Raw genomic sequence first — 17,479 nt, forward strand, 5'->3', positions numbered from 1 at the left:
ACTGGCCAAGAGAGTGTGGGAAAATGGCGCACTGACACGGAACACAAAAGTCCGAGTGTATCAGGCCTGTGTCCTCAGTACCTTGCTCTATGGCAGCGAGGCCTGGACAAACTATGCCAGCCAAGAGCAACGTCTCAATTCATTCCATCTTCGCTGCCTCCGGAGAATACTTGGCATCAGGTGGCAGGACTGTATCTCCAATGCAGAAGTCCTTGAAGCGGCTAACATCCCCAGCTTGTACACACTACTGAGTCAGCGGCGCTTGAGATGGCTTGGCCATGTGAGCCGCATGGAAGATGGCAGGATCCCCAAAGATACATTGTACAGCGAGCTCGCCACTGGTATCAGACCCACCGGCCGTCCATGTCTCCGCTATAAAGACGTCTGCAAACGCGACATGAAATCGTGTGACATTGATCACAAGTCGTGGGAGTCAGTTGCCAGCATTCGCCAGAGCTGGCGGGCAGCCATAAAGACAGGGCTAAATTGTGGCGAGTCGAAGAGACTTAGTAGTTGGCAGGAAAAAAGACAGAGGCGCAAGGGGAGAGCCAACTGTGCAACAGCCCCGACAAACAAATTTCTCTGCAGCACCTGTGGAAGAACCTGTCACTCCAGAATTGGCCTTTATAGCCACTCCAGGCACTGCTTCACAAACTACTGACCACCTCCAGGCGCGTATCCATTGTCTCTCGAGATAAGGAGGCCCAAAAGGGAAAAAAAAGGAAAGGTTGAAGCAACACTGGGCCTACTGTTGTTTGAAAATTGCCATAGGATCCTTTATGTTAACTGAGAAGGCAGATGGGGCCTTGGTTTGATGTCTGATCCAAAAGACAGAACTTAGGACAGTGGAACATTCCCTCAGAACAGTTCCCCTAACAATAAAAATAATGCCTCCCCTCACCTCCAGGGGTTCCACCCTTTTGTGCAAACATGCATGTTGAGGATTCTATGTCGAGTTAATGCAAGCTGCAGCTGACAATGCACTCAGACCTTCCAGCTGTGCAGCACACTATATAGATACTGGTTTCAGCCCACTAATTTTGGTATAACAGCAGCCTTGGATTCATAACCATATGTGATTGGTTTTAAAAGTGATTGCTCTTGGTTTCTGTATTACATGTTGTCATTAAGTTTTGTTAATTGATCCATTAAGTTTCTTTTGGTTGGCTTGCATGTGCCTATAAAAGCAATTTAATCTAATGCAGCTGTTCTGTCTGTATGTTTATAGGTTCATCTACAAATGACTACTTGAACAAATTGGAATTTCTTAACCAGCGTTGTAGAGTGCCCCGACAAGTAGATACATGGCTATTTGTTTTGGAGGAAGTGTGTAAATTTCTAATGTTACATTTACATATGATCATCTGCAAAACTCAGTGTTACGACCAGGTGAGAAAGGTGTCTAGGGGTCCCTCTCAGCCTTCACCTGGTCTTAGTGTAACAGGGTTTTATTTTTAAACACTGTGTTTTGAGCTCCCCCTTGTTGAATCCTTGTTCACCGCTTTCCAATTATAAGGTAAAGAAATGAGCACAAATAGACTTTCTTAGGTTTAAGGAAGAAAGGTGAAATTTCTCAAACTCTAATTTGGTTAACGCCTACAGATACACGGCTCCCCACGCTAGCATCCATGCGTGATACACACATGCAAATAGGGACAGAAAAGAGCAGAAGAAAAATAAAATGAAAAAGTTTGAGGCAATCTCTAAATGGGGTTTGTCACTGTGCTTCGAGCTTGCTGTAGAGTCCTTGATTGTAAGTAGTCTTGCTTTTCATTGCGGCCCAGTATTCTTTTTTCCTTCTTTCTTTGCCTCCTTATCTCGAGAGACAATGGGTAAGCGCCTGGAGGTGGTCAGTGGTGTGTGGAGCAGCGCCTGGAGTGGCTATAAAGGCCAATTCTAGAGTGACAGGCTCTTCCACAGGTGCTGCAGAAAAATTTGTTTGTCGGGGCTGTTCCGGTGAGGTGCGATGACCTCTCCCACCGACAAAGGCAACCCGTGGCGCCCAATCTCTACGCCAATTTAGCTGTTTATATGTCTTCATTGGATTCCGAAGCTGATGAGAGCAGACAGGAGAGGCTGTGGCAAGCCAGTCACGAGAGGTCTTTTCAGTTCAGGAGCAAACCGCTTTCTCAGTCCAAGTTCAAATAAAAATCTCCAGCCAGTTAGTCATGTGACTAAACTGGTCTGACCACATCTTTTGTGTATTCGGCCATCTTAGCAGTCAACCTGGAATGCTCGCTCCTCCACCTTCAATGTCTGGTAATCAAAAATCCATAGTGGATTGAAAATGTCTCAGGGAATGGTCTTTTGTCCCTTTTAAGCACTGTCTGTAAATATGCAAATGTCTTTCCAGTCAAGGATCTGCTTTTTTAAAAAAACAAGTTCTTTCTTTACTCCAGTAACAGTTTAAAAATCAGTGTTCATGTGGCAAAATTAATATGCTTAATTCTTGGCAGGTGGGGGCCTGCATGACACTCAGCCACTGACGAACAGCCTCCAAAAAACTGACCCAGCCCCAAAAAAGCTGATCGCTCAAAAAACAATGTCGACCTAAAGTACTTTTAACTATTGCACTGGCTGATTTTGTTCATGGATTTCTTCTGTTCAGGGATTTTCTTTCTTTCAATCGATGGTGTTACCTATCACTGCTATGAGTAGAGATAAAGCTGTTTGGTCAGCCTTGTATTTTGTTAAGGCTTATTGGTCTCCTTTCTTTAGTTAAGCTAGTCTGCAGGTATTCCTGCTCTTGTGATCCACAACCACGCATTCATCTGCTCTTTGCTGCACAGCAGTTAGTCACTTTGGTAAAGAACTGACTATTGATTCAAATGCAGCATGTACTTTTCCTCATAAAAGGATATCTCTCCCACCCTTATGTAGCAAAAACTTGAATGGGATTTGCAAATGGGACTGAAAAGACTATCTTTGGTAGCAAAATATAAATGATGAAGTGCTGAATTATATACAAAAAAGGGTGAAAACTGAATAAAATTTTTAAACAGAAATTGGTTTAAGTACCTTTTAACTGATACTGTTCTTGAAATGTAGTTGGAGGGTATTGCAGCATTATTCTTTGGTAAAGCTTTAGTATATATTATATATTATAAATTATATTATTACCCACAAACTATTAGAATATATGTAATCCAACATTGTTCTCAATATAAGCAGTCCACCAGACCTGAGCCTGAAATGGGGTGAACTGGAGCCTAATTTAGGGCTTCATCAATAATTTATTTCAAATCTCTCAAGCTTAGTTACTTGACTAAGGTCTGGTTTGTGCCTGCTTTATTTCAATGTATCTTGTATGTTGTGGTTGGTTCAAGTATTTTGTAGCAGAAGCTTCATGATTGTAATTCCATCAATTGCCTTCAACCAGCAGCCTAAGGAATTTCCTGGACACATGCTAAATAGGGTGTTACGACCAGTTGAGAAAGGTGTCTAGGTGTCCCTTTTAGCCTTCACCTAGTCTTATTGTAACAGGGTTTATGTTTTTAAACACACTGTTTTTGAGCTTCCCTGGGTGAATCCTTGTTCACCGCTTTCCAATTATAAGGCAAAGAAATGAGCACACCAGGTTTTCTTAGGTTGAAAGAAAAATGAAATATATTAAAACTTAAACTCCAATTTGGTTAACGCCTACAGATACACGCTGCGCCCCATGCGAGCCTGCCTACGCGATATGCACATGCAAATAGGGACGGAAAAGAGCAGAAGAAAAAATAAAATAGAGAGGTTTGAGGCAATGTCAGAAGAATTTCTTGTTTACTGTGCTTTGAGCTCACTGTAGTCCTTTTATAAGTAGTCTTGCTTTTCGTTGGGGCCCAGTATTCTTCTTAAACCTTGTTCATTGTAGGAGACTTTTCTCTGTTGGGGTTTATGAGGGTCTTCAGTTTTGTAAGAAGGAGATGGGAGCAGACAGGAGAGAGGTGTTCTCAGACCAGGAGAAAAAAGCTTTGAGTTTCAAACACTCTGTGGCAAGTTCAAATTCAAGCAGCCAGTTAGTCATGTGACTAAACTGGTCTGATCAGGTCTTCTGTGTATTGGAGAAGCAAGGACTGGGTCCTTTTGTTCCAACATTGTCTGCTAGCACGCAAAAAAGGGCTTTCCGGCGAGGGGCCTGGCAATTCCTTGTGATAGGCCCTCTTTTCTTCCCAGCACCAATTTTAAGTTTTAATGTTGATGTGGCGAAATAATGTGTACCTCATTCTTGGCAGGTGGGGGGCCTGCATGACAAGGGTCATAGGAGATTTGTGCAGTACACACACTACATCTTGATGCATCACAGCTGAGAGTTTATTTTGCATGGGTGGATTTGTGCAAATATGCTTTTAGTCAGACCTGGTACCATTCAACTGGATTTGGAATGAAATTGATTGATTTACATTTGATTTGTTTTAGGAACAGGAAGGAGTAGGTTGCTTACCTCCTCTAGCTCGCTCCACCATTGAATGAGGACATGGCTGATCTGTGACCTAATTCTATATACCTGCCTTTGCCCCATATCCCTCAATACCTTTGGTCAACAAAACTCTTATCAATCTCTGATTTAAAGTTGATCTGGCATTAATTGCCATTTGTGGAAGAGTTTTCCAAACTTCTACCACGTTTTGCATGTAGAAGTGTTTCTTAACTTCAGTCCTGAAAGACTGACTCTAATTTTTAGTCTATGTCGCTTCGTTCTAGACTCCCCAGCCAGCAGAAATAGTTTCTCGCTAGTTACTCTATATATTTCCCTTAATATCTCGAAAATTTTAATCAAACCACCCCTTAAGCTTCTCAATCCAGGGAATACAACCCTAGTTTGTATAAATTTTCCTTGTAGTTTAACCATTGGGATTCAGGTATCATTCTGGTAAATCTACACTGCACTCCCTCTAGAACCATTCACTTAATCGATTAATGTCCCCTTATAATTTTAGGCTTCTATCTACACTGCTTACAATGCCTCCCATCATTGTGTGATCAGCAAACTTAGATATGTGGTGCTCTATCCTAGTATCTTAAGTCACCAATAAAAAGGTTGAATAGTTCGTGAATTTTCTTCTCGCTGTTTTAGCAGTGAGAAGTGGTGATTCCATAGAAAAATAGGAGCAGGAGTAGGCCATTCTGCCCTTTGGGCCTGCTCCGCCATTCAAAAAAGATCGTGGCTGATTGTCTAATTCAATACCCTGTTCCCCCTTTCTCCCTATATCCCTTGGTCCCTTTGGCATTAAGAAAGATATCTATCTCCTCTTGAATATATTTAATGACTTGCCCTCCACTGCCTTCTGCGGTAGAAAATTCCACAGGCTCACCACCCTCTGAGTGCAAACATTTCTCCTCATCTCAGTTCTAAATGGCATACCCCGTATCCTGAGACTGTGACCTCTGGTTCTGGACTCCCCAGCCATTGGGAACATCCTCCCTGTATCTAGCCTGTCTAGTCATGTTAGAATTTTATAGGTTTCTATGAGATCCCCTCTCATTCTTCTAAACTCTAGTAAATATAGGCCTAGTTGACCCAATCTCTCCCTATATGTCAATCCTGCAATCCCAGGAATCAACCTAGTTAATCATCTTTGCACTCCCTCCATGGCAAGAGCATCCTTCCTCAGATAAGGAGACCATAACTGCACACAATACTCCAGATGTGGTCTCATCAAGGTCTTGTATAACTGCAGTAAGACATCCTTGCTCTTGTACTCAAATCCTCTTGCAGTGAAGGCCAACATACCATTCGCCTTCCTAAATGCTTGCTTTCAAAGACTGGTGTACAAGGACACCCAGGTCTCGTTGCACCTCCCCCTTTCCCAATCTGTCACCATTCAGATAATCTGCCTTTCTGTTTTTACAACCAAAGTGGATAACCTCCCATTTATCCACGTTATACTGCATCTGCCATGCATTTGCCCTCTCACCCAACTTGTCCAAATCACATTGGAGCCTCTTTGCATCCTCCTCTTACTTTCCTCTCCAGCTTTGTGTCATCTGCAAACTTGGAAATGTTACATTTAGTTCCCTCACCCAAGTCATTAATATATATTGTGAATAGCGGGAGCCCAAGCACTGATTCCCTGCGGTACTCCACTAGTCACTGCCTGCCACTCGGAAAAAGACCTGTTTATTCCTGTTCTCTATTTCCTGTCTGGCAACCAATTCTCAATCCATGCCAGTATATTACCCCCATTCCCATGTGCTTTAATTTTGCACACTAACCTCTTATGTGGGACCTTATCTAAAGCCTTCTGAAAATCCAAATACACCATATCCTCTGGTTCTCCCTTATCTATTCTATTAGTTACATCCTCAAAAAATTCCAGTAGATTTGTTAAGCATGATTTCCCTTTCGTAAACCCATGCTGACTTTGCCCAATCCCGTTTATGCTTTCCAGGTGTTCTTCTATCGCATCCTTTATAATAGACTCTAGCATTTTCCCCACGACTAATGTAAGGCTAACTGGTCTGTAATTCCCTGTTTTTTCACCCTCCTTTTTTAAATAGTGGGGTTACATTTGCCACCCTCCAATCTGTAGGAACTACTCCAGAGACTATAGAATTTTGGAAGATTACCACCAATGCATCCACTATTTCCAGGGCCACTTCCTTTAGTACTCTGGGATGTAGATTATCAGACCCTGGGGATTTGTCAGCCTTTTAACCCCATTAATTTCCCTAGTATTTTTTTACTCTTATTGATTTCCTTCAGTTCCTAACATTTACGGGAGGTTATTTGTGTCCTCCTTTGTGAAGACAGAACCTAAGTATGTGTTTAATTGTTCTGCCATTTCTTTGTTCCCCATTATAATTTCCACTGTTTCTGAGTGTAAGGGACCTACATTTGTCTTCACTAATCTTTTTCTCTTCACATATTTATAGAAGCTTTTACAGTCAGTTTTTATGTTCCCCGCAAGTTTGCTCTCATACTTTCCCCTGCTTAATCAACCTCTTTGTCCTCCTTTGCTGAATTCTAAACTGCTCCCAATCCTCAGAATTGCTGTTTTTTCCGGCAATTTTATATGCCACCTCTTTGGATCTAATACTATCCCTAATTTCTTTTGTAAGCCATGTTTGAACCACCTTTCTGGTTTTATTTTTGCGCCAGACAGGAATGAATAATTGTTGTAATTTATGCCTACGTTCTTTAAATATTATCTATTGCCTATCCAACATCAACACTTTTAGTAAAGTTCCTCAATCTACCATAGCCAACTCGCACCTCATACCTTCGTTGTTTACTTTATTTAGATTCAGGACCCAAGTTTTGGGTTCAACAACACAGGCGGCACAGTGGCCAGCACCGCAGCCTCACGGCTCCAGTGACCCGGGTTCGATTCTGGGTACTGTCTGTGTGGAGTTTGCAAGTTCTCCCTGTGACCGCGTGGGTTTCCGCTGGGTGCTCCGGTTTCCTCCCACAGCCAAAGACTTGCGGGTTGATAGGTAAATTGGCCATTGTAAATTGCCCCTAGTGTAGGTAGTTGGTAGGAGAATTGTAGGAATATGGCAGGGAATATGGGATTAATGTAGGATTTGTATAAATGGGTGGTTGATGGTCGGCACAGACTTGGTGGGCCGAAAGGCCTGTTTCAGTGCTGTATCTCTAAGCTAAGCTACTTCACTGTCCATCTTAATGAAGAATTCTATCATGTTATGGTCACTGCTCCCCAAGGGACCCCGCACAACAAGATTGTTAATTAATCCTTTCTCATTGCACAATATCCAATCTAGGATAGCCTGTTTTCTAGTTGGTCCCTCAACGTATTGGCCTAAAAAACCATCATGTGCACACCAAGAAATCCTCCTCCACAGTATTATTGCTAATTTGGTTTGACCAATCTGTATGTTGATTAAAGTCATCCGTGATTACAGTTGTACCCATGTTGCATGCATCTCTAATTTCCTGTTTAATGCCATCCCTTACATCTCCATTACTGTTTGGGGGCCTATCGACAACTCCCACCAATGTTTTCTGTCCCTTGGTGTTTCTTAGCCCCCCCCATACAGATTCCACATCATGATTTTCCGAGCCAATATCCTTCCTCACTATTGCATTGATTTCCTCCTTTACTAACAATGCTACCCCACCTCCTTTCCCTTTTTGCTTGTTCTTCCTAAATGTTGAATACCCCTGGATGTTCAGTTCCCATCCTTGGTAACCCTGCAGCCCTCCATAATCACAATTCTATTATAACTGTTCATATCTATTTGTGTTGTTAATTCATCTACCTTATTGCGAATGATCCACACATTAAGACACAATGCCTTTAGACTTTTTAATGTTGTTAGTCATCTTGGCTTTATTTTGCACTATGGCCCCATTTGTTTCTTTCCCTTGTTTTCTCTGCCTTCCACTTTTGCTTCTTACCTTTCTGTCTTTCATTACTGCCTTTGTTTCCCCCTCCACTGTCTCCCTGCTCAGATTCCCATCCCCCTGCCATTCTAGTTTAAACCCTCCCTGACAGCACTAGCAAACACCATCCCCCCCCCCCCCCACCCCCACCCCGAGGAAATTGGTCCCGGTCCTGCCCAGATGCAACCCGTTTAGCCATTGTACGTAGCAGCAACCCATGGTACAATTACTTTTTAACCAGGATTCGGCAGGGTCTGATCACACGTGTACAATATAGCCATTTTATTTCTTTGTGACTGTAACTGAGAGGCTGGCTCATTCATTCATCTCAGGTATGCCTTAAATTCTCAGGCTTTTTCTCTTTTTTTAGCATTTACAATTGCTGGGCAACCATCTGAAAACAGAACTGTTAAGTTTAAAAACTGAACAGGTCATCCTCGTCACTGCCCAGTGTTGTGAATTATCCGTCGTAAACAGCACAGCCCACAACCTTGTCACACAAGCAGTCTGAATTTCACGCAAAAATCAGTGCATGTGCAAAAACTTTCGGTGCATCCTGGGGGAGATAGCTTGGGCTGATGGAAGCTATTAAAGAAAAAGATGACTTTAAAAGAGAACAGCTGATTAACAGCACTCCAAAGTCACTGACCATGCTAAACTTGAATGGTTGTCAACCATCAACATTTGATCAATTTAACAGCTTTTTGATGAAATGCAATGTTAGTTTCAGCCCTCACAGGAAATTAAAATTGACAGTAGAGAAGTAAAATCTTGATGAGATGTTGCCTGACTTAACGGCAAGGGAATCAGTGACCTTGTGATTTGGCTTTGTTTGAATGTCAAATATATATAGACTCATGCTGTTTGTATATTGTAGCTACCTTTTGTGCTGCTAGCTCATGTCTCTGTTATACTGTTGGATCTGCATTGTTGTGAAACTGGGAGAAGGTACAGCACTGTGTTTGTTCTTAAATGGACAGGCAGAGCACTGCTTGGTTGTGTCTGAAAGCCAGTGAAACTTCAAATTTTAGTAGGAGCTGAGGTGATGAATGAAGACATGAAATTTTCTTGAAGGGAATGAGCAACAGTTGAACCCATCACACACCTTGTAATGGCTGAATGTTGGGCACTTTTGACAGTGACAGGATCACAGCCTTACCCAGGCAAGGATTATGGGCATGGATGAAAATGTTATTTTTCAAATTTTATTTTTGTGTATTCATTTCCCCCTCCTCATTTGTCATATATTTTCTGGGCCAGAGAGCCCCTTCTACTGCGGTGCAAATGCGGCTGTGTAATTCTTCATTTAAAGGTACGCAAGAGTGATCTGGGTGACTAATCCTATGATTTTGCTTGTCGTCCTCCTTTCTGATCGGAAAGCCCCTGGCTTCAGCACCTCTCTGCAGTAATGTGATTCAGATTAGAAGCTTGCCAATGTTCATGACCTAGCCTGTACCCATTTCATGTTGCAGTGCCATCCAAAAAAACAAATTTAAAAAAGCCCTTGATGCTTTTGACTTTTTTCCAAGTATACTTGGCTAATACAGTGTAGTATTATATAGGAATATTTGCTAAATGTCTAATGCTTATGTGCCTTATTAAGTTTTTTTTTGGTTTACAGGCGAGGCCTATTGACAATTTATATGGCTAACTTGGTAAGTAATTTCTTATTCTGGAAATTATGTTTTGTCAGTGTTTTTTGCTGCAAACTCTTTGGTTGATTTTTATTTTCATAAGATTGCAAAATGTCATTTTGTTCCACTTATTTCCGAGCTAGTTTTGTGATAGGTGGTTGGCCATGCGCTCTGGAACATGGTGACACTGGTTGTACTAAACATGATCTTTGCCCCTCCTTTCCTGCATGCAATGTGTTAAACACCACTGAATAAAAGAAAAAAATACTTACAGTTGCAGCCACTTTGATAGCATTAGAATGAACATTAAAAAATAATCAGTTATATATATATTTCATCTTTTCATTTTCAATTTTATTTTGAAAATTGATTTCAATATAGTTTGGCTGTAATATCTAACCAACTAATAGTGTTCAGTTATTGAAAGGAAAAAGGCATTCTCCTTATTTCCTTGCTACCCAAGAATGGTCGCTTGCTTGGTTTGGTGTAACCTGCTTAAATTTAGGGCATGCTGTATATATCTTAAGCAGTATGGCATGGCTCTTAGCTGCCGTTGACCTGCACAGATTATGGCATGTTTTGTGAGTGGCCAGTTAACCCAGCAGTTGCAGAAAATTAGTGTATATTACTCAAATATACTGCACTGCCTTACAGATCAAGAAGGTGCTAAGTTTGATCCTTGATCAGTGCTGAGTTAACTAACTTCAGCCACATCATGGTGTGGGCAATATAATTGGTGTTGGTGCTCCTGGCTGAGAAAAGAATAATGTGCCAGTGCTCTTGTTTCCAATCACTTTTTGCAATGACTCCTGCTGGCAAGTGCTTATGTATTGATGTTGAGTGAGGACAGGATGGACTTTTCCACTCCACAGTTGAACAATCTGCCAACAACATCTCAGTCTAGGCTCTCATATCGGAGTACTGGAGGACAGCCAGTACAACATCTTCAGGAAGGGAATGTTTTTAAATACCCAGTTAAAATACTTTTATATTGAAACTGTATGAATTAAAATGAAAGAAAAAATTACTGGCCTAAATGAAATAAAGTTGAGAATTTGTTGAAATTAAGCTTGTACCTTGGGAAGTCAAATATTTCCATAAATATATGCGATATCCAGACCTGTCTAACCTGCTATGTTTTAATTATTCTAATTCTGCTAATTGAAGTTGAACTTGCATTCTTTTTAATGAGATACAAATCTGCAAACAAATCTTTTTTTTGGTGTGAGATGTCGTTTAATCCAGTGAACGTGTGAAGATTCATTCTTACTGGAAGTGAATGGAGAAGAGTGAGAGATCTCCCACGACTCCCAAACTAATTACTATGCCTCATTGCATTCACAAGTTATGTAGGATAATATTTCTCGTGCTAAATGATGTGGAAAGGGCAAAGCTTTTTAGTGTTGAAATATAGTTTTGTACAGAAATAAAGAGGGTGAAGCAGTTTGTAGTATTTGCCTTCCTTCTACCTCCAACCTCAACCCATCTGCCATTTTCTTGAAATAAGGATCGTAATTTTTCAGGATAGGAGATACATTGTTACTGACTTTTAAGATATTTTTAAAAATTGCCTTATGTACTGGGGTGATAGTGTAGAAATAGAAAAATTGCTCATGCATGTGATTATGCAACTTATGATAGGCAATTGATATTTGGTATAAAAGCACTTTTTACCTGAAGGTAGCAGTACAGGTTGATAGGTGGTGAAGAAGGCGCATGGAATCCTTTCCTTTATTAGCTGAGGTATGGAATATTAGAGCAAGGAGGTTATGCTGGAATGGTATAACTCATTGGTTAGGCCACAACTTGAGTAATGTGTACAGTTCTGGTCACCTCATTACAGAAAGGATGTAATTGCATCAGGGAGGGTACAGAGGAGATTTACAAGGAAGTTGCCAGGACTGGAAAAATGCAGTTATGAGGAAAGATTGGATAGGCTGGGGTTGTTCTCCTTGGAACAGAGAAGGCTGAGGGGAGATCTGTTTGAAATGTACAAAATTTTGAGGGGCCTGGATAGAGTGGAGGTGAAGGGTATATTCATCTTAACAGAGAGGTCAGTGCGAAGGAGCATAGATTTAAAGTGATTGGTAGAAAAATTAGCGGGGAGATGAGGAAAAACTTTTTCACTCAGAGGGTGGTGGGGGTCTGGAACTCATTCCTGAAAGGGTAGTTGAGGCAGAAGCCCTCAACTCATTCAAAATGAGTCTGGATGTGCACCTCAAGTGCTGTAATCTGCAGGGCTGCAGACCAAATGCTGGAAGGTGGCATTAGAATGTGTGGATTGTTTTTTGGCCGGCACAGACAGGATGGGCCAAGTGGCCTCTTTCTGTGCCTTTAAAATTTCTATGATTCTATTCTAAGTATTTCTTAGTGATGAGTAATGAGCCTGAATTATTCAAAAATCTGAATGGTAAGGGAACACCTAGAGGGGAAAGGGTGAGTCATGAATGAAGGTTTTAGTTTAGGTAAGACTGACATTGGAGGGATGAGACAGGAATTGACCACAATAGACTAGAGCGAACTATTAATCAGTAATATTATAAATAACCTGCAAGTTCCCCTCCAAGCCACACACCATCCTCACTTGGAACTATATCACCGTTCCTTCACTGTTTTGCAGGCTCAAAATCCTGGAACTCCCTTCTTAACAGCACTGTGGGTGAACCTACACCCCAAGGACTGCAGCGGTTCAAGAAGGCAGCTCACCACCACCTTCTCAAGGGCAATTAGGGATGGGGAATAAATGCTGGCCTAGCCAACTGCGCCCACATCCCATGAATGAATAAAAAAAAATCAACGCTAATATATTTTAATTCACCTGACAGCTTTTCCTAAAATGTTTTCATTAAAATCTAGTTATTCATTTTTAGCGCGCACAATAGCTTTCGAATAATAAGTACCCAAATAATTGTCCCTGCTATTTTGCCACACTTAACCAATTCCATCATCTCATCCATGCCTCTCATGTCATCCCCATGCCATCCCTGTGCCCCCCCATCCCCCGCCATGACATCCCCATCCCCCGCCATGACATCCCCATCCCCCGCCATGACATCCCCATCCCCCGCCATGACATCCCCACCCCTCCCATCAATCCATTTTCAACCCTCATGGAAGCAATCTCTCCATCCAGTGTAACTTTGTTGTTGGGCTCCCATTACTTTCTGCTGTTTATGTTCTCCACCAACCCCCACACCCCACTGCCAACAACTATTGGCAGCTGTACGAGCATCACATGCTCCAGTTTTCCACATGCCCCATGTGCCTCTGCGGGTGCCAGGCACAGCTCACCAAATAAACTCATCAACAGACGCACCCCTTAAAATTGACCAATCCAATAGTCCAGACAGACAGGGGATAACAGACTTACTAAATATCTACTTTGTATCAGTCATCACTGTAGAGGATGTGGATAAGGTACCATAAATGCAAGGAAAGCTAAAAATAAATCAAGGGGAGGAACTAACTAGATTGAATACATGTCAAAAAAATAGTGATGAAGAAATTAATTATTAAGGATAGACAAATCTCTGGGACTTGATAAATTCCCCCTGAGGTATTAAAAGAAGTAGGTGAAATTTTTGATGCATATACCCCCTCAATTCAGGAATTCATAGAATTGTTACAGAAGGAGGCCATTCGGCCCACCGTATCAGCGCCGGCTCGCCGAAAGAGCAGTTTACCTAGTGCCAGTCCTCGGCCTTCTCCTCGTAGCCTTTTTGCACATTTTTCTTTTTCAGATAATCCAATTCCCTCTTTAATGCCTCGATTGAACCTGCCTCGAGCATACACTCAGGCAGTGCATTCCAATGTCGTCGTTGCTGCTTTTGCCAATTACCTTAAATCTGTGCCCTCGTGTACTTGATCCCTCCATCTATGGGAACAGTTTTTCCATATCTACCCTGTCCAGATACCTTGGATTGGAAAACTGCCAATGTCACTCTATTATTTAAGAAGGGTAGGAGAGATAAACTAGGAAATTTATTGGCCTATTAATCTAACACCAGTTGTGGGGACGTTACTCGAATCTGATACTATAGGCAGAGTGCCTGAGCATTTGGACAAATATGAGCTGATCAGAGAGAACCAACAAAGATTTGTAAGTCATATCTAAAGAGCCTAGTTTAATTTTTTAAAGAGGTAATGAATGTGGTAGATACGCGAGTGCCTATAGATGCTGTTTATATGGATTTCCAGAAAGTATTCGTCAAGGTTTCCAATAAGAGACTGTTAACAAAAATAAGAGTGCATGCAATTGGAGACAGACTATTGACTTGGATAGAGAATTGGTTAGGAGGTAGGAGACAGAATAGGGGTAGTGGATATCTACTCAGATTGCCAGGATGTGACGATGGTGACCCAAGTTAATAGTATGGATGGAAGAATGAAATTGCAAAGGAATATTGATAGATTAAGTGAATGGACAAAACTGTGGCAGATGGAATTCAATGTGGAAAATTGTGAGATCATCTTTGGACCCAAGAGAGATAAATCGGAGTATTTTCTAAATGGTGAGAAGTTCAGAACTGTTGATGAGCAGAGTGTTTATGGGTTCAAGTACAGAAATCACTAAAATGTATTGGAGTCGTACAAAAAGTAATTTAAAAGGCCTTTATCTCAAATGGCTGGAATACACAGGGTTGGAAATAATGTTACAGCTGTACAGAGCTCTGATTAGACCCCGTTTAGAGTTCTGTTTTCCATTCTTGGTATCGTACTTTAAGAAAGATACACTGTCTTGGAGTGGATGCAGTACAGATTCACCCAATTGATACTAGGGCTGAAAAAGTTAAATTATGAGGACAGCTTGCACAGACTAGGCTTCTATTACCTTGAATATAGTTGATTCGGGGTGATCTAATTGAGGTGATTAAGATGATCAAATGAGTTGATGGGGTAGATAGAGAGGAACTATTTCCTCTGTTGAGGGAATCCAGAACAAGAGGGTGCAGCCTAAAAATAACAATTCTGCTGTTCAGGGGAGATGCCACTTTACACAAAGGGTAATGGAAATCTACTGGCCACAGTTCAGTCACTCCTGTGCGACATCCCAACATTAAATGTGGTTTAGTCACCCAATCATAAGTTAGTTTTGCAATACATATTTCCTCTGTGGCAGAGTGACTTTAATTTTAAGTTAAAAATGAATTTCCTTGTGGTTGCCAGCCCCAGAAATCAGTACCTACCTACGATGGAAAATTAAATAAATCACCATAATGCTGTTGTCCTTTGGCTCTGTAATACTGAAGTAAGTTTAAAAAAAAATCAGTCCTGAATGGGGAAAGCATCCAGCTAGATAACTTTGGCCTGCTAAGATAAATTAGTCACTGGTTGCTCCAGTGTTTTAATAAATCAATGAATTATTTATTTTATTTAGAGATACAGCACTGAAACAGGCCCTTCAGCCCACCGAGTCTGTGCCAACCAACAACCACACATTTATACTAACCCTACAGTAATCCCATATTCCCTACCACCTACCTACACTAGGGGCAATTTACAATGGCCCATTTACCTATCAACCTGCAAGTCTTTGGCTGTGGGAAGAAACCGGAGCACCCGGTGAAAACCCACGCGGTCACAGGGAGAACTTGCAAACTCCGCACAGGCAGTACCCAGAATTGAACCGGGGTCCCTGGAGCTGTGAGGCTGCAGTGCTAACCACTGCGCCACTGTGTCACCCATCCTAATATTGCTTTCTTTGGCTCAGTGCCCAGTTTTTGTTTACTGCTCCGTGGGGTGCCTTGGGATATTTAAATTAAAATCACTATAGAAACGCAAGGAGTGTTAGTAGTAACAATGTAGCTAATGTAAAAGCATTGGGCTGAATTACGGTAGTGGCCGTAAAAAATGGCAGCCCGCATATGCGGGCTTTACTCCACGGCACCGCCGTGATATTAAACACGGCGGCTCATTTACATGGCCGGGGCAGACCGTCCCCCACTGATGGTGCAACTCCGGCAACGCCATCAGGTGCCATTGCACAGGCACCGATGCCATTTTGAAAGGGCTTTGAGCCCTTACATTGCATTGGCATTTTTAAAAGAAATAGTGAGTTTGGTTTTATTAAAACAGTTAAATTAATTAAATTATACCATGTTGAATCAAAACTGGTGTAGGGCGCCACTGCATTTTTACAATATAATAACCAGTCTCTTGTGGCATTGCACATGGGTAGTAAAGACCAGTTTGAATTTTTCAGGTCAAGCAGGGTTACAGGGTATGAGATAAGGGTACTATTTAGTTTAGTTTAGTTTAGAGATACAGCACTGAAACAGGCCCTTCGGCCCACCGAGTCTGTGCCGACCATCAACCACCTATTTATACTAATCCTACACTAATTCCATATTCCTACCACATCCCCACCTGTCCCTATATTTCCCTACCACCTACCTATACTAGGGGAAATTTATAATGGCCAATTTACCTATCAACCTGCAAGTCTTTGGCATGTGGGAGGAAACCGGAGCACCCGGAGGAAACCCACGCAGACACAGGGAGAACTTGCAAACTCCACACAGGCAGTACCCAGAATTGAACCCGGGTCGCTGGAGCTGTGAGGCTGCGGTGCTAACCACTGCGCCACTGTGTGATAAGATGAGGAAAGGAGAGGAAGTGAATGGTGGGGAGGTGGAAAGGGAGAGGGGAGATGGGCAAAGGATGAGGGGATGGGAGGGAAAAAGGCGAGGGGACAGAGATTGAGAGATGAGAAGGAGATAAAGGGGAATGGTGAATGGCTACAGCAAAATCATTTCAGTTGGTTGTGGGTGGGCAGGGGACAGTGTTAGGGCTGCCAAAAGTTTGGTGGAGCTAAGCAAGTTTAAATGTGACCGCGTTGGACACAGTCTCAGGATTTTTACTGCACTGTTCTGCAGTGGGACTTTACACTGTGCTTGTGAGGCACTATCAGTTCACAGAGAGCTTTAAAATTGTAGTGAGTTCCTTAAAAAGGACATTGAAGTGAATGGAAAATTATGAATTGATTATTATTTGTTTTCTTAAAGTATCACATGACGTGACCATTGCAGCATCACCTATAGGTGCTATACCATTAGAATGCTGTAAGCACTCAATGATATGATATTTGCAGTGAGGTTGGGAAGGTGAGAGAGAGGTTGAAAATGGCAAAGGAACCTGGCGAGGCTGGGGATGCAGAGGTTCTGTCGAATTTAATTGCAGGATTTCAGTCATTTTCTTTTCCTCCATTTTCTGCCCAGCTGCTGGCCAAATTGACAGCCTGGCCACCTGCCAGGTGGAGAAGCTGGTGGTTCTTGGAAATAGTGTCTGGCATTTGGGGGTGATGGAGGGAGATGAAGTGATTATGGCATGGATAAAGAGGGCTTGGGGAGTGGGAATTTGGTTGTTGGGGGTGGGGGTGGTGGAGAAAGGGGCAAAGATCATGGGGGGGAGGAGAAATGTTCCCTTGAAGGGCATGGGGGGAGCAGTCCTGCTCCTCATAGCACACAATGAATGCCGAAAAAGGCTTACCTTGTGGAGCCAGCGGCTCCTGCCTCCC

General features: G+C 42.1%; 1 protein-coding gene across 2 annotated transcripts in view; it reads left to right on the top strand.

Moving 5' to 3' along the window:
* The window catches only part of tmem135 (transmembrane protein 135), a 568,932-nt gene that overhangs the window by 90,712 nt on the left and 460,741 nt on the right, over positions 1-17,479 (top strand). For both annotated transcript variants that reach the window (XM_068033973.1, XM_068033974.1), the window contains exon 4: positions 9,951-9,984. In XM_068033973.1, the coding sequence (XP_067890074.1) occupies positions 9,951-9,984 (34 nt within the window). The remainder of the gene's footprint in view (positions 1-9,950; positions 9,985-17,479) is intronic.

The sequence above is a fragment of the Heterodontus francisci genome, chromosome 6 (assembly GCF_036365525.1).
Source record: "Heterodontus francisci isolate sHetFra1 chromosome 6, sHetFra1.hap1, whole genome shotgun sequence".
Classification (NCBI taxonomy): domain Eukaryota; kingdom Metazoa; phylum Chordata; class Chondrichthyes; order Heterodontiformes; family Heterodontidae; genus Heterodontus; species Heterodontus francisci.